General features: G+C 48.9%; 1 protein-coding gene across 14 annotated transcripts in view; it reads left to right on the top strand.

The window, feature by feature from the left end:
- FAM193B (family with sequence similarity 193 member B) overlaps positions 1 to 22,669 on the top strand; it is a 36,020-nt gene extending 13,351 nt beyond the window's left edge. For 3 of the 14 annotated variants that reach the window (XM_036312022.1, XM_036312029.1, XM_036312030.1), the window contains 9 exons: positions 2,071 to 2,313; positions 3,323 to 3,554; positions 4,662 to 5,037; positions 9,439 to 9,640; positions 10,535 to 10,774; positions 19,442 to 20,465; positions 20,599 to 20,674; positions 21,491 to 21,588; positions 22,269 to 22,406. In XM_036312022.1, the coding sequence (XP_036167915.1) occupies positions 2,071 to 2,313; positions 3,323 to 3,554; positions 4,662 to 5,037; positions 9,439 to 9,640; positions 10,535 to 10,774; positions 19,442 to 20,465; positions 20,599 to 20,674; positions 21,491 to 21,587 (2,490 nt within the window). In that variant the 3' untranslated portion in view covers position 21,588; positions 22,269 to 22,406. Of the gene's footprint in view, positions 1 to 1,659; positions 2,314 to 3,322; positions 3,555 to 4,661; positions 5,038 to 9,438; positions 9,641 to 10,534; positions 10,775 to 19,441; positions 20,466 to 20,598; positions 20,675 to 21,490; positions 21,589 to 22,268 lie in introns of all 14 variants that reach the window. The other 11 variants (XM_036312027.1, XM_036312028.1, XM_036312021.1 and 8 more) reach the window with 10 other exon arrangements.
- The last annotated feature ends 1,257 nt before the right edge of the window (positions 22,670 to 23,926 follow it).

Here is a 23,926-nt window from a genome sequence, read left to right as displayed (position 1 = left end):
TTCCTGATGTCCCTGGTACTACTGTTTGGTCCCTTTTCTTCCCTAGAAATCAGGGACCAAGTCAGAGTAATTGTAATGTGACAGATTTAAGGATACTCTGATTCCATCTGACTCTTAGAAGGTGATTTTATTTGAAAAAAGATGATAGCATTGTCCAGCCGACATGACTTAGTGGTTGAGCGTTGACCTATGCACCAGAAGGTCATGGTTCGATTCCCGATCAGGGCATGTGCCGGGTTGCGGGCTCAATCCCATGTGGGGCATGCAGGAGGCAGCCAATCAATGATTCTCTCTCATCATTGATGTTTCTATCCCTCTCTCCCTCTGTGTTCTGCTCTGAAATCAATAAAAATATATTTTAAAAAGAAAAAGATGATGGCATTAATTTTACTGGTAGGTTGAGAATGATAATCTTTATTATTCCTCTGCTTGGCCTCTGCGAACACCTGTTACCTAGTGGTCGGTAAGTTTGAAAGGTTATCTTTTAACAGTTGCATGTAACAAACCATCCCAAAACATAGTGGCTTAAAGCAGCAGCATCTATTACTTCTCATGAATAGATGGGTTAACTGGGTATTTCTGCAGATTGGAGCCGGCTTAGCTGATCTCAGCTGTGCTCACTCATGTATCTGATCTGCCAGCCAATTGTCTAGAAAGACTCAGATTTCTTCACACGTCCCTCATGTCCCTCCAACAGCTAGCCTGATCATGCTCATGACATGGCAGAGGTGCAAGAGTGAGCAAGCCCAGCCATGCAAGGAAGCAATGCATTCATTTTTTTCAAGCTTATGCCGGCAGCACATTTGCTAATATCCTGTGGGCCAAAGAAGTGACATGACCATGCCCAGTGTCAGAGTGAGAGGGGACTACAAAGTTGTAGGACATAGGAAAGCCATTAATTAGGGTCATTAAATCCAATTAACCTCCTAGTCAGTACCCCTCAATGTGAAAGAAAACTTATATACATATGTCAAGTTCTCCTAGAAGGGAAAAAGAAAAGTCCAGTTAAGAATTACTATGTGCCGAAACCGGTTTGGCTCAGTGGATAGAGCGTCAGCCTGCGGACTGAAAGGTCCCAGGTTCGATTCCGGTCAAGGGCATGTGCCTTGGTTGCGGGCACATCCCCAGTAGGAGATGTGCAGGAGGCAGCTGATCGATGTTTCTCTCTCTCATCGATGTTTCTAACTCTCTATCTCTCTCCCTTCCTCTCTGTAAAAAATCAATAAAATATATTTAAAAAAAAAAAAAAAAGAATTACTATGTATTGGGACTCTCCTATGGGCATGCACAGGGGTAGGCACTTACCCTTTTTATGCATTGAGCCACACAGCTCTGCAAGGTGGGTAGGAACTGGAGCTTGAGAGGTTAAATAACTTGCCCAAGGTCACCCAGCTCATGTGGTCAGGCAGGTGTTAGAGTACATGTCGGTCTGACCTCCAAAGCCCAGGTTCTTTTCACCACACCTTTGCTTCTCAGAAGCACCAGGTGTCTGCCTTACCTTCCTTCCAACTCAGTTTTCAATTCAGTTGATGCCTTTGACTAGCTATACAAACCCTTCCTCCAAAATGCTGCTGTGATCCTAATGGAATTACATAGCTCTTCAGGAAACCCACATGTCTTTCCACATGTTGCATTACCTGAAATATTCTTTCCTTCCAGATGGGATTTGTGTGTAGACTGCACAGACAACACAAGGATTGTGGCCTCTCACGGACATCTCAGACAAGGAAGGGACATCTTCTCTTTAAACTTCAAGACTTGGGGACATTGGAACATTAAGGCATTTGAGCATGAGCTTTGGAGTCACTGTCACTGAGATTTAAATCCTAGTTCAACCACTCACTAGCTCTGCAACATTTGGCAACTTACTTAACTTCTTAAAATCTGTCTCTTCATCTTTAAAAATGGGAATAATAACACCTACTTTGCAGAGCTTTTACAATGGCTAAAATTATGTAAAGTGCCTAATCCAGTGCATGGCACATAATAAGTGACATTATTAGTATTGCTAATATTATTTCTAAGCAGCCTTTCCCCTCCTGGGAAACCCTGTTTCTGTCTTTTGGACAGGTTCCCCCCTCCTCCAGCCAATCTGTGCAGACTTGTTGCTTGCTGTGTCATCGGGAACGCAAAGGCTGGGAAGAAGGCCCTTCCCAAAACGGACTGGTGTTGCAGGGTGAGAAGCTGCCCCCTGACTTCATGCCAAAGCTCGTCAAGAATCTCCTAGGAGAGATGCCTCTATGGGTCTGCCAGAGTTGCCGAAGGAGCATGGAGGAAGATGAAAGGCAGACAGGTCGAGAGCATGCAGTGGCGGTAGGTAACCACTGTGAAGGGGCTCCTGAGTACAGGAGGGCTGCCCACCCAAAGAAGTCAGGCTGTTGAACTGTTCCTTCCCTGTCCTCTCAGGTGGCTTTCCTCGGATGGCCCTTATGCCCAGGTGCTGAGAGACCGCTGGGCTGTACCCACACAGCATTAGTGGCTTAGGGTCACATGGCGGGGGAAGAAGAGAGGCGTAAGGCAGCCCACTGGCCCCTGAGGAGAGTCTGGGTAAAATGTGAGGGACAGCTCATAGGAATTGATAGATAGGGACCTCTACTCCTTACATGTGGCCATGCTGCCTTCAGTTCTGTGGCAGCTTGAAAGCCAACCAGTATGGCATAGAGGGCAAAAGTCAGTTTGAGGGTCTATAGCAGGGGTGGGCAAACTTTCTGACTCGAGGGCCACAATGGTTTCTTAAACTGGACCGGAGGGCCAGAACAAAAGCATGGATGGAGTGTTTGTGTGAACTAATATAAATTCAAAGTAAACATCATTACATAAAAGGGTATGGTCTTTTTTTTTTTTTTTTTTAGTTTTATTCATTTCAAACGGGCCGTAGTTTGCCCACGGCTGGTCTATAGTGTGCCTCAGAAGGCCTCCAAGGTGCTGGGAGCCATCTAAGTCTTCAATCTCCTGAATCAGCAATCAGACCATCCTTGTTTCTTGTTCCCCTCCAGCCCCTCTCTTTTGCCAGGACTCCTGACTTACAGACCCTTCTCTCCTTGGGAGCTCTCTGGACTCCCCAAAGGCCCACAGTTGACAGGCATTCTCTGTGATCCCTCCCCTTCCCCCAAGTCTCTCACCAGCATCCACACACTTTACTTCACTGGGAGCGGCACAGCCCACTGGGAGCAACTTGGCCCACATTTGCCCTTGCACCTGGAGCTGTGGGGATTGTGCTTTGGCCGAGAGGAGAAAGCTCTCCTGGGTAAGCTTAGGCAGCCAAGGATTGGCTCTGATGTTTGCTGTTTCATCATGAGCCTCTTTCTTACCTCTTCTCCAGATATCCTTGTCACACACGTCCTGCAAATCACAGTCTTGTGGGGGTGACTCTCATTCCTCTTCGTCATCCTCTTCGTCATCCTCATCCTCGTCCTCATCCTGCCATGGAAACTCAGGGGACTGGGATCCCAGCTCGTTCCTGTCAGCACATAAGCTCTCGGGCCTCTGGAACTCCCCACACTCCAGCGGGACTGTTCCAGGCAGCTCACTTGGGAGTCCTCCTTCCATCCCCGGTGAGTGTCCCAGCTCGGGAAAGAGACAGGCTTCAGAAGTGTAGACAGCTGTGTTTTCCTAACCACTTTGTTCAAACAAACCAGAAGATCAGTTATTAAATTAAGTAAGTGTAGAGCTATTCTAGTGGAAGCAGGGGGGCACTCCTTTCCCCAGGACTCTGAAGATAAAAAACACTGCTGTCATTGGCTCTGGTAGCTATTCCTATTAGAGCCAGAAGGGGACCTGGTGGGCACTGATGAAGTCTGGGAGGGCCCTTAGGGCATTAGGACCTAAATCACAGAACACCTGACCCCTACAGCAGCACAGAGGACTTGGGTGCCTTTGTCTTCTTAGGCTCCCCTTTCTCCACCTATGGGGTGGGTATAAAAGGCTCCACTTCTATCCACAAGAGAATGACACTGCAAGCTGCCATGATTATTAGCCTATTTCGTAGCCCTATGTGCCTTCTTTAGACCCTGAGGTAATCCTCAGAGACCAAAAGAAAAAAAAAAATCATGGCTTATTGATGTACTGTGTAAATATGGGATTGCTGTCTACTTGTAAGTGGAGGGGCTGAGTTCTTCAGAGGGGTGCTGTCCCCTCAACTGTGAGAGTTGAGCAGTACATATTTCCACTTATTTTGGTGCATAAACCAAAGTCATGAAAGCCTTTTTTTACTTCTCTGAAATCTGGGGCCACCAAAGAATCTCACTCTTCATGGCCCAGAGACAGAATCTCAGCCTGCTGCTCTGCTGGCTCCTGCAGATCCTGCTCTAGGTCTGAGGAGTACCTAGCAAGCAGGTCTTAGAGAGACCCTGACAGACAGAATACGATTCCCTGCTTGTGCCACAGTAGAGGTGTATGGCCTTCCATGGGGCTGGCATTCCTGATGCCTTCTCCCTCAGGCCTGGGCTTCTCAAGCTTGTCCAGCCGAGCTGCTGCCTGCAGAGAAACCTCTCCAGCCCAAGGTAGCACTGCTAGACATTCCCAAAAGCTCATGGGTCTACTGTGCCCAAATACGTCCCTCTGTTTGCAGTAAGCAGGGTGCTGGGGCAGCAGGTCCTTGGGCTTTCCTCCCAGGGGTCTGGGCCCCTACTCTGACACCTTTCTCCCCCATGTGCCCACAGGTGAGGTTTTCCCCATCTCGGAGCACCGCCGGCACTCAGACCTCACTGCTCCACCCAACAGCCCCACTGGCCACCATCCACAGCCAGTGTCACTGATCCCATCTCACTCTGGATCCTTTGGTTCACCATCCCACCCACACCTGCTGCCCACCACCCCCTCAGCACCATTCCCTGCACAGGTTTCAGAATGCCCTGTTGCTGCTGCTGCCGCCCCACACACCCCAGGGGCATGTCAGAGCCCCCACCTGCCTTCCACCAGCATGCCGCTCCTGAAGATGCCTCCTTCTTTCTCGGGGTGCAGCCACCCCTGTAGTGGGCATTGCAGTGGGCCTCTGCTCCCACCACCAGGCTCACAGCAGCTTCTTAACACTCACAGGTGAGTGAGTGGCCTGAAGGACAAACTCGCTGCTGACTGGGCGTAGAGTTTTGGAAAACTTCGCCAAGGCTGCCGTTGGGGCAGAACTTAGAGGGTAGCTCTGCTTATGGTGGTTGTTTTTCATAGTTTTTACAATTATAGAAGAAATAGGTATTTGTTATTTTTTTAAAACTTGGGAAAATTGCCCTGGCTGGTGTGGCTCCATGACTCGAGCATTGGCCCTCACACTGAAGGGTTGAGGGTTCGATTCCGGGTTAAGGGCACGTACCTGGGTTGCAGGTTCACTCCCCGCCCCAGGTTGGGGCACAATTGGGTCGTGTGCAGGAGGCAACCAGTCAGTGTCTCTCTCTCACATCGGTGTTTCTCCCTTTCCCCCTTCCCGCCTTCCCCTTCCCCTCATCCTCTCTCCCCCTCCCTTCCACTCTCTCTGAAAAGCAATCTGGAAAATATCCTCATGGAGGATTAACCAGAAAAAAAAATTTGGAAAAATTTAGAAATGTCTAGAAAGAAGAAATGTCCTCAATCAAAAGATACATTTCTAATGCTGCAGTATAGTCTCCCTGATGTTTCTCTATGTAGAATAATTAGGTCTCTGTTTGACATACTTTTTAAAAATTTGATTTGAGAGAGAGAGGAAGAGAGAGAGAGACATCGAGTTGTTGTTACACTTATTTATTCATTCATTGGTTGATTCTAGTATGTGCCCTGACTGAGGATTGAACCCGTAACCTTGGTGTATTGGGATGATGCTCTAACCAACTGAGCAACCTGGCCAGGACACTATACATTTTTGTATAATGATTTTTTTTTTTTTAACATTATACCATTGATGATTTCTCCAGTTAAAAATTCTTCAAAACACTTTTCCGTTGGCACTTAATATCTCATTGTACAGCTCTAGCATGATTTTTTTAAAAATTATTTTCCTACCCCTGGACATTTAGGCATTTCCAGTTTTTAAACCATTATAAACATGGCTGTTATAAGCATCCTTGCACCCAAATCTGTGTTTGAGTTGGGAATTGTGTCCTTAAGGTAGAGTCCTAAAGTAACTCTAGTTATTGAGACAGGTTATATTAATATATATTTGAAAGATACAGTTCTTTGGAGAAGATGTCTATTTTTTATTATAAATCAGATCTGTGTTTGTTATACATTTGTAGTTGCCCACTCTAAAATCCCACCACTTGTAGCAGTTTTCCCTCATCTCTTCCACATGCGTTGATGATGTCTGTATGGTCGGCGGTTTCACTTAGCATTTTTAGCCTCCTGTGTGGTCTTCTGAGCCTCAGCTTCATGGGTGGGAGGATATTCTCCACGGTGCACTTTACCATTCTCTAGTCACTGAAATTTAGGTCATTCCACATTTTTCCCCCCAACATTTTAATTTTCATTTTTTAGTATATATTTTTTATTGATTTCAGAGAGAGGAAGGGAGATGGAGAGAGATAGAAACATCTCTGATGAGAGAGAGTCATTGATCAGCTGCCTTCTGCACACCCCACACTGGGGATTGAGCCCACAACCTGGGCATGTGCCCTTTGACTGGAATCGAACCCAGGACCCCTCAGTCCATAGGCCGACGCTCTATTGAGCGTTGATCAGTGATTCCATTAAGCCAAACTGGCTGGGGCTTCCCCAACATTTTGATATATATTTTTAAAATATATTTTTATTGCCTTGACCAGTTTGGCTCAGTGGCTAGACTCTAGAGTGTCGGCCTGTGGACTGAAGAGTCCCAGGTTCGATTCTGGTCAAGGGCATGTGCCTTGGTTGCAGGCACGTCCCCAGTAGGGGGTGTGCAGGAGGCAATTGATGGATGTTTCTCTCTCATGGGTGTTTCTAACTCTTTATCCCTCTCCCTTTCTCTCTGTAAAAAATCAATAAAATATATTAAAAAAAAACTATATATATATATATAATTGATTTCAGAGAGGAAGGAAGAGGGAGAGAGAGAGAGAGAGAGAGAAACATCCATGATAAGAGAGAATCATGGATTGGCTGCCTACTGCAAGTCCCCCACTAGGGATCGAGCCCACAACTCGGGCATATGCCCTTGACTGGAATCGAACCTGGGACCTTTCAGTTCACAGGCCTACGCTCTATCCACTGACCCAAACCGGCTAGGGTAACATTTTAATATTATAAATAATATCTAGCCGTAACCGGTTTGGCTCAGTGGATAGAGCGTCAGCCTGCGGACTCAAGGGTCCCAGGTTCGATTCCGGTCAAGGGCATGTACCTTGGTTGCGGGCACATCCCCAGAAGGGGGTGTGCAGGAGGCAACTGATCGATATTACTCTCTCATCGATGTTTCTAACTCTCTATCCCTCTTCCTTCCTCTCTGTAAAAAGTCAATAAAATATATTAAAAAAATATCTAAAGATGCCTTTGCTTAAAGCTTTTTCTGACTTGGATTTTTCTCCTTGAAATAGATCTCTCAGAATGAAAAAAAGTTCTCAGTTTAAAGGATGTCAGGATGTTTTCCCTTTTTTTTTTTTTTTTTTTTTTTAAATTTCAAAGAGGAAGGGAGAGGGAGAGAGAGAGAAACACCGATGATGAGAGAGAATCATTGATCGGCTGCCTTCTGCACAACCCCCACTGGGGATCGAGCCCTCAACCCAAGCATGTGCCCTTGACCGGAATCGAACCCAGGACTCTTCAGTCCATAGGCTGACACTCTGTCCACCGAACCAAACTTGGTAGGGCTGGTTTTGGTTTTTTTAAGAAGGTTTTTTTTTTTTTTTTTTTTTTAATATATTTTATTAATTTTTTACAGAGAGGAAGGGAGAGAGACAGAGAGTCAGAAACATCGATGAGAGAGAAACATCGACCAGCTGCCTCCTGCACATCTCCCACTGGAGATGTGCCCGCAACCCAGGTACATGCCCTTGACCGGAATCGAACCCGGGACCCTTCAGTCCGCAGGCCGACGCTCTATCCACTGAGCCAAACCGGTTTCGGCAAGAAGGGTTTTTAATACACTGAAAAACTGCTTTCCTAAAAGCTCTCCATAATGCCATGGCACCAGTATTAGAGTGCTGATCTCTCCATATTCTCAGGGGTACTGAGCATTGTAGTTTTGCTAATGTAGCAGCTGAAGAGTGGTCAATTTGGATTAAGTTTCTCTAAGCACCACTGATAATAGCTCATGCTCCTCCTTTTCCACCCATGGGACTAACCTGCCCTGGAGCCAGACCTCTTCCCAGCCCCTTGCCCTGCCCTTCCACCTGGCTCCCACTGCTGATTCCAGTCTGTATTATAAGATGCCCTGTGCTTCCTGAAATCCAGAGTCAGCAGTGCAGTGGAAGAGCATGAACTTTGCGCACAGACACAGGCTGAGTCCTGGCCACTCCATGAGCGGAGCAGTGAAGCACTCTGAGCCTGTCTCCTCCACTGCAACACCTATTTTGCGTGCCTTGGGGGGGTAATCTTTCTATCTATCTATATAAAAGCCCAGCAACTGAAACAGTGGAACAGCCAGAATGACCAGAACAACTGGTGGCTATGATGTGCACTGTGGCAGCCAACCAGCCTGATCTGGGTCCCGATTGGCACCCCCCCTTGGCCGGCCCAGCCCCTGATCGGCCCCCAACCCCTCACCCATTAGGAGGGGCAGGGCCAGCCGCCAACCACCCGCAGCCCCTCCTCCCGACCAGCCCACCCCCAATCAACCTCCATCACCCCTATCAGGGCGGCTGGCCAGACCCCACTTTTGCACGAATTCGTGCACTGGGCCTCTAGTTAGAAATAATGTGTTGAATACAGTACCTGGCACAAACAAGTTCTTGGGAGTCTATGGCCCACAAGGCCCATTTTTCCCAACCTCGAGGCCCAATGGCTAAGGCAGCTTTGCCTATTGGTGCAGACTCGGGCATAAGTGAAAGGAGACTTACCCTGTTAACCTCCTTTGGATGCTCCAGGGGAGCCACCAGCCCACTAATCTGTTCAGATTACTTACTGAGAACCCACTGTGTGCAAGGCTGTTATGCTATACACTGGGACCCAAAAATAGAAGTGGCATAGTCCCTGCCTTTGGAGAGTGCACAGTTGATCTGAGACAAATAGATTGCTATAGTAAAGTGTGATAGATGGTAGGATGGAGACAGATGTAATCGGGGCCATCAGAGTCCAGGAGGGTCACATGGTGGGTGTGGGCAGGAGAGGCATTGGGGACCTTTCCAGAACAGTGCCATTGAGCTGGGCCCTGAGGGACAATGAGGGTGTTAGCCCTGTAATTATGAGTGGCATTGATGCAGCCTGACTGCCTTGACCTTTGTGGGATGAGGCAGCTTAAGGGCAGTGGGACATTGATGGCGGGGCTGCTTCTCCAGGTGCCTGTTGTAGCCTGCTCCTGCCACACCCTCTCTCACCTTTGGGCCTGTCTTTCTCCCCCATCAGCAGAGACCCCGGGTGCAAGGGGCACAAGTTTACACATAGTGGCCTGGCCTGCCAACTGCCCCAGCCCTGCGAGGCAGATGAGGGGCTAGGCGAAGAAGAGGACAGCAGCTCAGAGCGTAGCTCCTGCACCTCGTCCTCCACGCACCAGAGAGATGGGAAGTTCTGTGACTGCTGCTACTGTGAGTTCTTCGGCCACAATGCGGTGAGTGAACCTGCCTATGCCTGAGAGGGCTCGGGGCCAGCCAAGGTGAGCCAGGGGAGTGCCTGCTCTCCCCAGAAACCCCTTGCTCAAGGGGATAGTAACCTCGCTGGGACCCTGTGAGTCCTCGCATCTGTGTCTGCTCACTTGATCCTTACAGCAAATTGGTGAGGTAGGGATTTTTAAACATTTTGCTAACTTTGCTGTTTTTGTGGTTTCTCTTAAGATGACATTTTTTTTTCCTTAGGCAAAAGGAAAGGAAATGGCAGAGAGGAAAGCTATAATTCTGATGAGTTTGTGTATGGCATAATCACAGAGAAGTGAACACTTGTGCAATGAAGGCAGAATGGAAGCAAAGGCTCTCAGTCCCCCAAGTGTGAGAGCCAGCTGAGGGACAGGCCATGTGCACAAATGGTGCCAGGAAGGAGGCACAGAGCAGAATACATGCTGTCTCTGGACAGGGGGAGGAAACAGTTCAGAAGTCTTCTAAGGTGAAGAGGAAGGGGCCGCCGGCTAGGGGAGAGCAGTTGAGAACAGAAGAATTGAAAGTAATTACATTGCTAGTCACCTTTCAGCTAGGTGTTATCCTCATTTTAGAGATGACAAAATTGAGGCTCACAAGACTCAGTGACCTGCCCAAGGTCATACATCTTCCAAGTGACGAAGCCTGGGCTCAAACCTGCTTTCCTGGCTCCCATGCCAGTGTGCTCCCAATGCTGTCACATATCTCCTACTCCCTCCTCACACCGCCTGGCTGAGGTGAAGCCATTTGGCCTCTGTGGCTCTGGTAGAAAGAACAGTTGTCTCGCTTCTTACCACATGTTTGGTGCCAGCGGGTGGGAGTCCTACGGGCTTCCCAGGCCCAGGGTGTAACGTCAGCACCTCCCCCTCCCCCAGCCACCCGCTGCCCCGACGAGTCGGAATTATACCGAGATCCGAGAGAAGCTCCGTTCAAGGCTGACCAGGCGGAAAGAGGAGCTGCCCATGAAGGGGGGCGCCCTGGGCGGGATCCCTGGGGAGCCCGCCGTGGACCACCGAGATGTGGATGAGCTGCTGGAATTCATCAACAGCACGGAGCCCAAAGTCCCCAACAGCGCCAGGGCCGCCAAGCGGGCCCGGCACAAGCTGAAAAAGAAGGTGGGTGTGGGGGGGGAACCCAGCTCTATCACCTCTTCTTCCTGAGGAATGCCTTGCCCCAACCCCCAGGACTTCCGGGGCATGAATGCTGCTGGCTGCCAAGGACCTTGGTGTGGCTCACTGCTCTGGGAAGGTCTGAATGAGTTTGGGAGGCATCAGGGTCAGGGAGACTGGGGGCCAGTGACTAGAGGACAAATGAGTCCTGGCCTCAGAAGCAGCTTGCTGGATTCCTTCAAGCCCGGGACTTGCTTTAGTCAGTCACTCACTTAATCATTCCGTAAACACTGTAAATGCTGCAACCCCCCCCCCCCCCCCCCCACACACACACACAAAAACCCCAAAGCATTTGTTAAGTTCTTACCCTGGAGAAGTTCGGTCCATTGGAGAGACTGACACAAAACTTGACGAGCACGTTAGTGTGTGACACATACTGGGATGAGGGAAACCCCCCATCCTGCTAGGGCTTGCTGGAAATGGCCATACCAAGAGGCTGACTCTGGAACTGAGTCACAGGGAGTGAATACAAACTCATCAGGAGGGCCCTCCTGGCAGCGGGCATAACACTTTCACAGCAGTAGTGCAGCCAGGGCTCAAACCGGAGAGGAAGGACAGACAGTGGAGGTGAGGAAGGGCCTGTGGGCCCTGCTGAAGAGCTTTGACTTGATCCTGCAGCTGAGGAGAGTCACTGGAGGGCTTTAATCAAGAATGCACTTGGTTGATTCTGTATTCCAAGATTATTGTGTGGCAGTATGGAAGATAGCCTGGTGAAGTGATACTCCAGACCAGAAAGCCGAGAGCCAGAGTACAGAGGATTGATGGTGGGACTGGACGAGAAATATATTTTCAGAGGAAGCAGAAGTGACAGGCTTTGGTGATTTGATTACAAGACAGATAAAGGAGTTAGGGATGTTTCCCAAGTGTTTGCTTAGGTGACTGGTAGAATGGTGTGCCTTTCACTGAGCAAGGATGGGATTGGCAGAAGACAGGAATTCAGCTGGGGCATGTTAACTCAGAGGTTCTCACGAGACATCCAAGTGGAGATCGAGGTGTGGGGCTGGGAGTTGCCAACGTGGAGATGTAATTGAAGCCATGGGAATGATCTAAGCTAAGGCCAGTGAGATTTTCCTGGGCAGCCCTGATGCCAGGCGAGCCCTATGGCTTGATGGCTGGTCCCCTGCTGCCTCATTACCTTTTTGCCTGCCTACTCCCGGCTGCATCTGCACAGTGCCATACTTGAGAGCCCAGCAGTTGAGGAGATTGGGTTTGACATCCAGCTGGCTCCAGGTCCTGGGTGGTCAAACAGCCCTGGTATTCTGGAAAGCAACAGTGGTTCTCCATCTTTTTCCAACCCAAAGGACAAACCAGGACCTTTGTCCTGCACTCTGAAGCAGGGGCCCACCATTGCCCTCAGAACGTGGTCAGCACTTTTCCCCTCCCATCCAGCATTGCCTGGCCAGAAGTGTCCTGTGGGCAGCCCGGCCTCTTTGACCTTTCCTGGCCTCTTAAGACAGTTAGGTATCAGTGGGCACATTTTGCAGTTCCTAGGCCTCGTGTGCTTTTCATAAATCTGTGTGCCACACATTCTTTTTTCTTCACCAATAATGCTCTCTTCTCTCCCCTGACAACTTCCTTCCAAGCTCAGTTTAGATGTCTCCTCTTTTGCAGCCTTGCTCAGGTAACTTCTCCCACTGTACTCCTGCTACACCTTGCATATCCCTCTAGTCTGCCATTTATCACACACTAGTCACTTACTCAAAAACTCACTGCACAGTAGAGACCAGGATACAGTGGAAGCAGCCAGTTGCAATGCCATGTGATAAACCATCATGGTCATTATCTTTTTATACGTGAGCCTCCTCCCCATTTCCTTCCATCTATCTCCTAGCCTTACAACCTGGCTATTCACCGAAAACACAGCTTTCCCTAGTAGTCATCCAATAGAGTGCTCATTCTGTCCTGCCACAGGAGACAAATAAAGCCAAGTGAGTTTCTGCCTCCTTAGATCATTTCCAGACCATGACTCTCTCCCCTGCTCCTTTGGAACTGACCCCTGCCTTTGTCATCTGCAATCTCCTAGCCACTCCTCTTTATCCACTGAAGACTGTTGCGTACCCTATTCTCCCCTTTCCAGACTCGAATCTATCTGTGGCACCAGGGCTGCATGGTCTCCCACTTGCCTGAGCCCCTGTATTGCCTAGCATGCCTCTGGTTTTCTTCTGATCATTCATCATAGCCCCTTTATCAGACCTCCATTCTTCTCTAACTTCCAGGTTTTCCCCAGCCACACCTTATTTTTTGGCAAATAACCTTATTTTCTGTTTCACCAAGGCCAGTGGACAGGCATGCTCTCAACATCTTACTGCCCCAGGGTAACTTATCATGAGGATGAGTTACCCTTTTTCCTAGCTAAGGCCCATGCAGTCCTTTCTTGCCTCTTCAGGCTACCATCAACTTCCTGTCCTGCACCTGCAGCCTCTCCTCTGGGCTCTTTCCCATCAGCATTCCGCTGTGCCCAGTACTCTTTTTTTTTTTTTTTTTGTATGGCAAAGGTGGAAATTTATTGAAGAACAAGTACAGATTCCCACGTGGGGAGGGGGAAGAGTCCCCCCAGTACTCTTTTTTGAAAGCAAACTGTTTCTTGAGCATACAGCCTGTCTCACCCCACTCATCTCTTTCCTCTCATCATAGCCAAATCTCTTGAAAAATATTCTCTGTATTCACTGTCTTTACTTCTCCCATCGCACTACAACCTCTTTTCCACCCGCACCCCACCAGAGAGCTACCAGTGACTTCTTTGTTGCCAAATAGTCATATTTTCCTGTTCCATCTTCTTTGTCCACTAGGCAACATCTCACATTTTGTGTTTGTTCTCCTCTTCAAACATTCTTTTCTTTGGCACTTCATTCTCAGTTGAGGCGGTACAGAAAAGGACAATGGGAATACCAAATTCACGTTTTCCACCTTCCTCTCTGCCCTCTTTTCTGTCTCCTTTGTGAGCTCCTCTTCTTCTGTCTGACCTTCCTGCTTGAGGACACATCCCTGGGAAAGAGAATCCATTTAGATAGTGTTGCCTCCCCGTATGGTCTGGCCACTTGTTTCCTCCTTGCACTTCACACTGATGTCCACTACTGCTACCAGGCACCTCCTCACAGCATTCCACAAGTACTCAAACTCAGCACGTCCAAAACAGCTTATCTTTCTCCAAGAGTCCTCCTCCTCCTCCTCCATTGTCTGTTTAGTTGGGTGCACCACTATCCACCCAGCTGCCTGAATCAGAACCTGGGTGCCATCTTGGGAGAAATGCATTGTGGTGATCGGGAGCAGTGGGCCTTGGAATTGGACCTCAGTTTGAAACCTGGCTCTGCCACCCTTGCTGTATGACCTTGGGCAAATCACTTAACCTTCAAGCCTCAGTTTCTTCATCAGTAAAATGAGAAGAACAGTAGAACCTAACTCAGATTATTGCGAAGATGAAATGGAGTGATGTGCAGAAAAGGTTCAGCACAGTGAACAATTGGTCATTGTAGCCGCTGTGGCAGAAAGTGGTTGTCAGGGTTGTTTTCATGACTCATCTCATTCTCCCCACCCATCACTGAGTCCTGGCCATGCTATCTCCCAAGTAGCTCAAACCATCCACTTCTCTCCACCTGTGGCCACTACTTAAAAAGACTTCAATGTCTGAATGTGGCCACAGGATTGAACCCAAACTCAAGCATGGCCTCCAGGACTCTTCAGGATCTAGCCCGTACTTAGCTTGCCAGCTTCACCTCTGTCCCTTCTGGGCTCCAGCTGTACACTCCCTAAAGATTTTGTGTTTTTCAATTTTCCAGCCTTTCTGTTTGTCTTCTGTCTGGAAAGTGCTTGCCTCACTCTCTCCAGGATAATCCTCCTCACCCTTCATGCTAGGGGAGATACTACTGCCCCTGGGAAGCAGTCTCTGATGGCCCAGTCTGGGTTCCTAGAGCATCCTGTGCTTTCCCCCCATAGCTCTTGTCACTGTTACTCAGGAAGTCACTGTCACACAGAATTAAACAGCTTGTTTCCTGTGTGTCCATCTCCCCAAGCACACTCAAGTCAACGAGCAGAGACTCTTTTCTGCACACTTGTTTTCTCAGAGCCCAGTTTAGTGCCTCAGAGTCAATGGTCATGAAATGATTGTCAGACGGGACTGAAAAACACAAGAACTGCAGATCACAGCTGGATGTGCTGACTAGCCATGTAACCTTGAGCCAGTTCCTTATTCTTTCCAAAGTTGAGTGCCCTCATCTGTAAATTGAGGATAATTATGCAACAAGGGCAGTTGTGAGGATTAAATGAGACAACCTGTGAGCTCATGGTGCCCAGCAGAAAATGTGTTTCCCGCTTCTCACTACCAAATTGTATGCGGTTCCATATCACTCCCTCTACACCAGTTTTGAGACATCTTTGTTTAGCAGCAGAACTAATTCTTCTGAAAATGAAAAGGAACTCAGTTTCTTTCTTTCTTTTATTTTTTTAAATAAATCTTTATTGTTCAGATTATTACAGTTGTTCCTCTTTTCCCCCACCCATAGCTCCCTTCCACTCGGTTCCCACCTCACCCCCTGGCCTTACCCCCCGCCACTGTCCTTGTCCATAGGTGTATTTTTGTCCAGTCTCTTCCTGCACCCCCCACACCCCCTTCCCTCCAAGAATTGACAGTCCACTCCCTTTCTATGCCCCTGATTCTATTCTATTCACCAGTTTATTTTGTTCGACAGATTTTTAAAAATATATATTTTATTGATTTTTTTACAGAGAGGAAGGGAGAGGGATAGAGAGTTAGAAACATCGATGAGAGAGAAACATCGATCAGCTGCCTCCTGCATACCCCCCACTGGGGATGTGCCCACAACCAAAGTACATGCCCTTGACCAGAATCGAACCTGGGACCCTTCAGTCCACAGGCCGACGCTCTATCCACTGAGCCAAACCGGTCAGGGCTCGACAGATTTTTTATTCACTTGATTTTTAGATTCACTTGTTGATAGATATGTATTTGTTGTCACTTTATTGTTCATAATTTTTATCTTTACCTTTTTCTTCTTTTTCCTCTTCTTAAAGAATACCTTTCAGCATTTCATATAATACTGGTTTGGCAGTGATTAACTGGTTTAGCTTTTTCTTATCTGTGAAGCTCTTTATCTGACCTTCAATTCTGAATGATAGCTTTGCTGGGTAGAGTAATCTTGGTTGTAGGTCAGGGGTGGGCAAACTTTTTGACTCGAGGGCCACAATGGGTTCTTAAACTGGACCGGAGGGCCGGAACAAAAGCATGGATGGAGTGTTTGTGTGAACTAATATAAATTCAAAGTAAACATCATTACATAAAAGGGTATGGTCTTTTTTTTTTTAGTTTTATTCATTTCAAACGGGCCGGATCCGGCCCGCCGGCCGTAGTTTGCCCACAGCTGTTGTAGGTTCTTGCTATTCATTACTTTGAATATTTCTTGCAACTCCCTTCTGGCCTGCATAGTTTCTGTTGAGAAATCAGCTGTCAGTCATATGGGTACTCCCTTGTAGGTGACTAACTGTTTTTCTCTTGCTGCTTTTAGTATTCTCTCTTTGTCTTTTGCCCTTGGCATTTTAATTATGATGTGTCTTGGTGTGGTCCTCTTTGGATTCCTTTTGTTTGGGGTTCTCTGCACTTTCTGGACTTGTAAGTCTCTTTCTTTCACCAGGTAGGGGAACTTTTCTGTCATTATTTCTTCAAATAGGTTTTCAATATCTTGCTCTCTCTCTTCTTCTGGCACCCCCATAATTTGGAGTTGTCCCAGAGGCTCCTTGCACTATCTTCATATTTTTGTATTCTTTTTTCCTTTTGCTTTTCTGGTTGGGTGTTTTTTGCTTCTTCATATTTCAAATCTTTGACTTGATTCTTAGGATCCTCTAGTCTGCTGTTGGATCTCTGTATATTATTATTTCAGTCATTCTATTCTTAATTTCTAATGGGTCCTTTTTCATATCCTTGAGGGTCTCACTGTATTTCTCGGAGGTTTCTAGAAGATTCTTGAGTAACCTTATAACTGTGGTTTTGAACTCTATATCCAGTAGTTTGCTTTCCTCCATTTCTTTCATTTGTGACCTGTTTCTTTGTCTCCGCATTTTGGCTGCTTCCCTGTGTTGATAGAGTGGCTTTGTGTGGTAGGTGTCCTATAGGGCCCAGAGGCTCAGCCTCCCTAATTACCTGAGGTGGACACTCTTGGTGTGCCCCTGTGTGGGCTGTGTGCACAGTCTTGTTGTAGTTAAGCCTTGATTGCTGTTGGTATCACTGGGAGGAATTGACCTCGAGGCCAATTGGCTGTGAGGACCAGTTGTGTCTACAATGGGAGAACTTCTGTGCTGAAGATACCCTTATGGGGCAGGACTTGCTTCAATGGGGCTTTGGCGCTCACTGAGTCTGCCCAGGTTTTTATGTGGAGAAAGTCCAGGCCATTTATATGCAAAAGTCTCTGCATACAGCTTCGGTGGGGTTGTAAATTGGGTGAGGCGGGGTCTCAGGGAATCACCAGGGCGGAGCAAACTGCAATGGCTGCCAGTCTGCTCTGCCTCGGAGAGGTCCCGGGGTCTGTGTTCCGCAGCCTCGTGCAGGAACAATGACTGCTGCAAGCACCTCTGCAAGAAAGCCACCCTCATGTTCTGGCCTGATGCCTGACAGTCCAGTTTCTCTCCATATGAGTCTGGGTCCCAAAATTCTCACCCGGAACTGGAGTTCAGAGCTTGTATCTCCCTCCTGATTAAAAAAGACAACAGCGTACCCAGCTGCCAGCCCCTTTTGCACGCTCTTCTATACCTCCGCACTTCCACACCTCTGCACCTCCTACCAGACTCTTCCCTTCTAGTTGTAGAGATTCCACTCAGCCAGCCTGCCCGTGATTCTGGATGATAGTCATTTTGTCTTTTAGTTGTAGTTTTAATGTGGTTGTGCATGGCAGCAAATTCAGGTGTTTACCTATGCTGCCATCTTGATTGTCTCTCTTTTTTTTTTCTTTTTATTGAATTTATTGGGGTGACACTGATTAACAAAATTATGTAGGTTTCAGGTGCTCAATTCCACAACACATAATCCTGTACACTGTATTGTGTGTTCACCACTCCAAGTCAAGTCTCTTTCCATCACCATTTATCCCCTCTATATCCTCCTCTTCCTTCCTCGCCCCACTTCCCCAGAACTCAGTTTTTAACAAAAGCAAAGGCAGGAGTGAAGAGAAGGGCCTTCTAATCCTTTGTGCATTCCCCATGGCCTCAGCGCTTTGCCCATGGCCTTGAACTCCATGATATATACTGGAAACACTCCTCCAGGTTGAAGTACTCCCTCATCTGAGCACCATGGCTATCAAGGCGTACAGCTTTACTTGTGCCCAGGAAGAGGGACACACACCCTCTCAGGTGTCCTCATAGCAACCCTGTTAAGTATAGGTAGGTCATTTTTCTCCCAAATTTACAAATGGTTATAATAAGGTTCAAAGAAAATAAGTGATTTGTCCAAGGTCCCACAGTTGTGGTCCTAGTTAGTTGTGGAGTCAGTGTTCAAGAAAGATGAGAGAATAAATAAATAAATGTATGCCTGTTGGGGCACAGGGTTACCCTCTTTAAGTTGACTCTGAGGTGGTGGCATGTCCCCACTTTCCTTTTTCTGCTTCTTCCCTTTCAATCCCAAATCAACTGGAAATATGTGAAATTGTGGGTCATTCAGCCTCTGGCACAATACCAGTCCACCACCTTCCTATAAGCCTTTGACATCTGTCTCCTATCTTCCTGTAAAGGCCTCATTGGTTCTGCTGGTGCTTTGAGTTTGGGCAGAGAGGTGGGGTGAAAGCCCACATACTTTCCTTTTCACTCTCCAGATCTGGCTCTGTCAGCACTGATTGGTAGGGTCTAGCCTCCCTGAGCCCCCTGGGCCTCACCTGGGCAAAGGGGCTACTTTTACATCTTGCCCTAGGGGCCCCATGTGGCTGTCCATTGTATGCTGTGGGGCACGCTTTAGGTGTGGTCTTGATTATTGAAGGCCAACTGAAGCTTGGCCCTCTTCAGTGGCACCTGTATACAGCATCGGGAGGGCACACGTTCTCGACCACCCAAAGCAGTCTGATCTACCATGTCAATCTCACAGCCCCACATGTTCCTTCCTGAAAGATCTGTATGATGGCATAGCTTTTTTCCTCTACAACCTGCAGAATTGGAAGGAATGCCTCTATAACAGCTATCTTCCTCACATCGGTCCCCACTTTGGTCTTCACTCCAAAATTATTGTCCTTATTTTGCACATGAGTCTACTGAGACTCAGCAAATAATTGTTCCTGCACGAGGCTGTGGATTGCTCAAGCACAGGCCTGGAAGGCAAGATTCAGTGAACTGTGTTCCTACCCCTTTGAGTCCAGCCTTCTTAGGCCCTAGGATTGACACTGGGATTCTGGGTGAACAAGCTGTAAAAACCTTGCCCTCTCGGTCTAACTGCCTCCACCACCAGGACGTATACCTGTCTGATTGCACTTGATTACTCCTGCAGAGTGGGAAAGCAGGCCAGGATTTCGAGGTCCTGCTTCTAGCCAATCAGTGGCTGAGCTGGGCCCCAGGCTAGTGTGTCAAGTGTCATGTTTTGCCTAGTAGCTGCCAGGCCCCTGCTAAAACTGCCTCTTGTATTGGCAGGAAAAGGAGAAAGCCCAGTTGGCAGCAGAATCTCTAAAGCAGGTGAATCGTGGTGTTTCTGGAAGCCAGGAGCTGAGGCCTGCCAGGGAGAGGTTTTTGGAGTGGCCTGACCAGGAGCTGGATCGGGTCAACAGCTTCCTGAGCAGCCGTCTGCAGGAGATCAAGAACACTGTCAAGGACTCCATCCGTGCCAGCTTCAGTGTGTGTGAGCTCAGTATGGACAGCAATGGCTTCTCTAAGGAAAGGGCTGCTGAACCTGAGACCCAGAGTCTACCCGCCTTGAACCTCAATGGCTCCTCAGGGCACCGGCCTGACGTCAATCTTGACCTGTCCCCTTTGACTTTGGGCTCCCCTCAGAACCACACGTTACAAGCTCCAAGCGAGTCAGCCCCACCATGGGCAGAAATGAGAGGCCCCCAACCACTGTGGACAGAGGTGAGGGGCCCTCCTCCTGGTATCATCCCAGAGAATGGGCTAGTGAGGAGACTCAACACCGTGCCCAACCTGTCCCGGGTGATCTGGGTCAAAACACCCAAGCCAGGCAACACCAGCTCTGAGGAGCCAAACCCAAAGGAAGTCCCTAGTGGCAAGCAGGAGCTACCTGAGCCTGTGGCCTCAGGTGGGAAGCCGCGGAAAGGCAAGAGACAGGGTGGTCAGGCTAAGAAGAGTGAGGCAACTCCAGCCCCCAGGTCCTCAGCCAGCCTGGAGGCTCCCGGTGCTAAGGGCCAGACCTCCAGCCCCAAGCAGCCAGGCAAGACCCTGGAACCTCCCAAAGTGGGCTGCTGTGCTGAGGCCGGAGAGGGGAGCCCGGGAAACCGGCCAGAACCAGGCTGGGCTAGCAGCCCAAAAGCCGACAAGGAGAAGGGCAGCTCTTGGCGAAACTGGCCAGGTGAGGCCAAGGCACGGCCTCTGCAACAGGAGTTTGTGCAGCCCTCAGGCCCAGCAAGGCCACAGAGCTTGCCGCAGGGCAAGGGCCGCAGCCGCCGGAGCCGCAACAAGCAGGAAAAGTCGGCCTCCTCCTTGGGTGAGTGCACCAGGAACAGTGGCTGGCCCCCACCCTGCCAGCCCACGGGGTGGAGGGCAGTCCTCGTGTGTGGGCAGCACTGACCCAGAGGCCTGGATGTGGGCACTGAGCCCTCCTGGCTGTGTCTTCCTAGACGATGTGTTCCTGCCCAAGGACATGGATGGGGTGGAGATGGATGAGACTGACCGGGAGGTGGAATACTTCAAGAGGTAGGTGTGGGGCTGCCTGCTCTCCTGCCTGCACCCAGGGCTTTCAGAAAGGGCCTCCCTCAGCCCTGAGCCCTAGGATGGAGAGCCTCTCCAGCCCTCCTGGCTTTCCCCACAGTCTCCGCACTAAAGAAGCCACCTGGCAGGATTGGGCATCTGGCAAGGTGCAAGGGACTGAATGAAGGAGGTGTGCGTGTCAGACCCCAAGAACCAGGCCTTTTCCGGCTTCGTTCACTTTGTTTATTCACTTGTACTTCCTTTACTCTGCCTGGACTGAGCTATGGGGCAGAGATGAATTAAACAGTCTAGATGGGGCGAGAGCATAAACCTACAGTCTGGCAATAAGTGTGGCTATAGAAGTAAGTGGTGGGGGCAGCCAGAGCAGCCCTCCCAGAAGAGGTAATAACCAAGCTGAAACTTGAGGAATAGGAATGAGTGGGCCAAGGAAAACAAGGATATTTGTGACAGTGGAGTCAGCACATACAGAGATTTGAGGGTGAAAGAAACATGTCCTTAGGGGAATGGAAGGGAACCTAGCATAGCTAGAGTAAAATACAGGGTGAGGGGGATGTCATATCCTAAGGCAGTGTAAACTCTTTTCATATCTTGTCCCCTGGGCTTGTGGGTGCTCCATCCTGATAGCTCCCCAGCCAGCACAACTCCCATACCTACTAGACCCCAATGCCTAGAAGCTGGAGAGGTTGTGCAGAGCTGACCTCGCTGCTTTAGTGACCAGAACACACAGGTCTAGGAGAGGGGTTCAGTAGGCAGGGGAATCTTTGATTGTGCTTCTTCTGTGTCATCTCCCAAACCTGACAGATTCTGTTTGGATTCTGCAAAGCAAACACGTCAGAAAGTTGCTGTGAACTGGACCAACTTCAGCCTCAAGAAAACCACTCCCAGCACAGCTCAGTGAGGTATACAAACCCCCAAGTGTCACATGCACCCTCTCCCGATGCTCTGCCAGCTTCTGTCCCCACCAGACCATTTCATGCTCTGAGGCACAGGGAATTGGACTGGGGGCTTGGTATCCTGGCCCCTGCACCTCCACAGTGACAGCCCAGAGGGCTATGCTCTCCAGAGGCACAAACCCTGTCTATTCTACAGCCATTTACCCCCAGGACTCTGTCCTTCCATTGCTCCTCCCTGGGCCAGGCCCTCCTGTGAGATCTCTTTCCCAAGACAAAAGATGCTCCCTCCCCCCATCTCCTTTGACCTTTATCCTCCTCAAAGCAGGAGTCTGAGCGCAGGGGCGGTGTCTCCCCTGCCTGTACCCACCAGAGAACATGCCAGAGCACTTGTTCCACATTGGCCTGGGGGAAGGGAGTGCTGCCTGCCATGGGGGCCATGAGCTCCTTAGGGATGGCCCCACCTTCCTTGAGAACTAGGATGACATTTCACATGTTGATAAACAGAACTGGGGCTCTGTTTCCTGGCAGGGTTTTCATTTCCATCCTCTGCTAGAGGGGATTGAGGAAGTCTGTGGGAGCAAAAGTAGGAGCCAGCTGTTCCCTCCCTCCACCTTGGACCCATGGAGACCCATGTGGCATGGGAAGGCCATTACTCACCATGTGGCCATGCTCTTCTGTTTTCTCAGCCCCTGTGGGTCCAGCTTCTTCAGGTGTCCTGAGACCCCCAACTGCCAGCTGAAGGTCTACAGTTTCTTCTTCCTCCATATCCCCACCCACCTGCCCAAGACCCTCCTTACTTCCCGCCATCCTGGACCAACCAAAAGCTGAGCGGATGCCCTGCCGGGCTGGGGCCCCTCAGGACCTCCACAGAGCCGCCTCCTGGTGCTATGCAGCCTCCACACTCAGAGCCCGGGGGCTGGGCTGGGCTGGCCTGTGGGCCAGGGGCTGATGGTACTGCTGGCCCAACACTGCTCTTTTTGTGTTTGGTTTTTTTGTTTTTGTTTGTTTGTTGTTGTTTTTTAATTCTTTACTTTTGATACTGTGAAGATCTTTCCTGCCGAAAGATAAAGCAACTTTTGGACACAGAGTCGGTGTGTTGGTCTTTTGCTAGACTGGGTCAGGGGTGAGGTGAAGGATGTAATCAGAAGCATGGGGTGGCCTTAGTCATTAACCATGTTAGGTATGTACTGTGTTATCAGTGGCTTGGCATTGTTTCCACTTAATTCTTGCATCTGTTCCAAGTGGACTGTTAAGTGGGAATTTTATAGATGAAACTAAAGCTAAGACAAGAAAGTGACTGTAATGAACTCAGTCTGGCTGACTAGGGTTAAAGCATAGGTCTCTGTGCCCTTTCCTCCTGTTGTGAGGCCTTGTATGGGAGTAGCCCCTTCCCCACACTGTCTTTTTCTCCCCTGTAGGATGGGTGAATGGGAGGAATGGGAGTTGGTCTGTGGATAGCTGATGTGAGAAGGGGCTTGGGGAAAGCTTAAGGCCTTTATGGAGGGTGCACCGGTAGCCTGGGTGTTTGAGGTTGTCAGGGAAAGTTGCGGGGGTGGGGGAGTAGATGGAGTTTTTATAAATTGGATCTGACTTTCCAATGCGAATAAGACATGTAGCTTAAGTACTTGACAGTTAAGAGGATAATAAACCCTTCTGTAAAGTAAAGTAAACTATCTCCCATATTAGATCTGGTTTGTAAATTCAAATTTTAATATAATAGGTTTGCTAAAAATGCCTCACACACCTGTTGTTACCCCCAATGTTGTTTTCTTGACTAAAATCAACTCTTAACTTTAGCTCATGTAGGGAGTGATGGAGGCAGTAGCAACACAATCACTAAGTATCTTTAAAATAAATTTATTTTTATTGATTTCAGAAAGAAAGGAGAGGGAGAGAGAGAAACATCAATGATGAGAGAGCATCATCAATCTGCTGCCTCCTGCATGCCCCCTACTGGAGATCGAGCCCGCAACCCAGGCATGTGCCCTTGACCAGACTCGAACCCGGCACCTTTCAGTCCGCAGGCTGATGACGCTCTATCCACTGAGCCAAATCAGCTAGGGCGACTAAGTACCTTTATGTAGTGTTGGGAGCAGGATCAGAAACTGCTCCCTCTTCCCACCCCACCCCACCCCTCCACCTAGTTGAGCCCCACCATTGGCTAGCAGTCAGTGCCAGCTTCCTCTTCTAAAGAAGTGAAACAGCATTGCCCACAGGCTCACAGTTCCAGTCCCCAGGGAAGTATGGACACTCCTGTAAAACCTTTCTCTGTGTATGTATTACCTGTGTTCCTCTTATTCTCTAACTGTTGCACCAGCCTCCTGCCCTCAAGTTGAATTGGCAC

This window comes from Myotis myotis, unplaced genomic scaffold (assembly GCF_014108235.1).
Source record: "Myotis myotis isolate mMyoMyo1 unplaced genomic scaffold, mMyoMyo1.p scaffold_m19_p_6, whole genome shotgun sequence".
NCBI lineage: Eukaryota > Metazoa > Chordata > Mammalia > Chiroptera > Vespertilionidae > Myotis > Myotis myotis.
The sequence above is the reverse complement of the archived record's forward strand: the minus strand, read 5'-3'. Positions and strand labels throughout refer to the sequence as shown.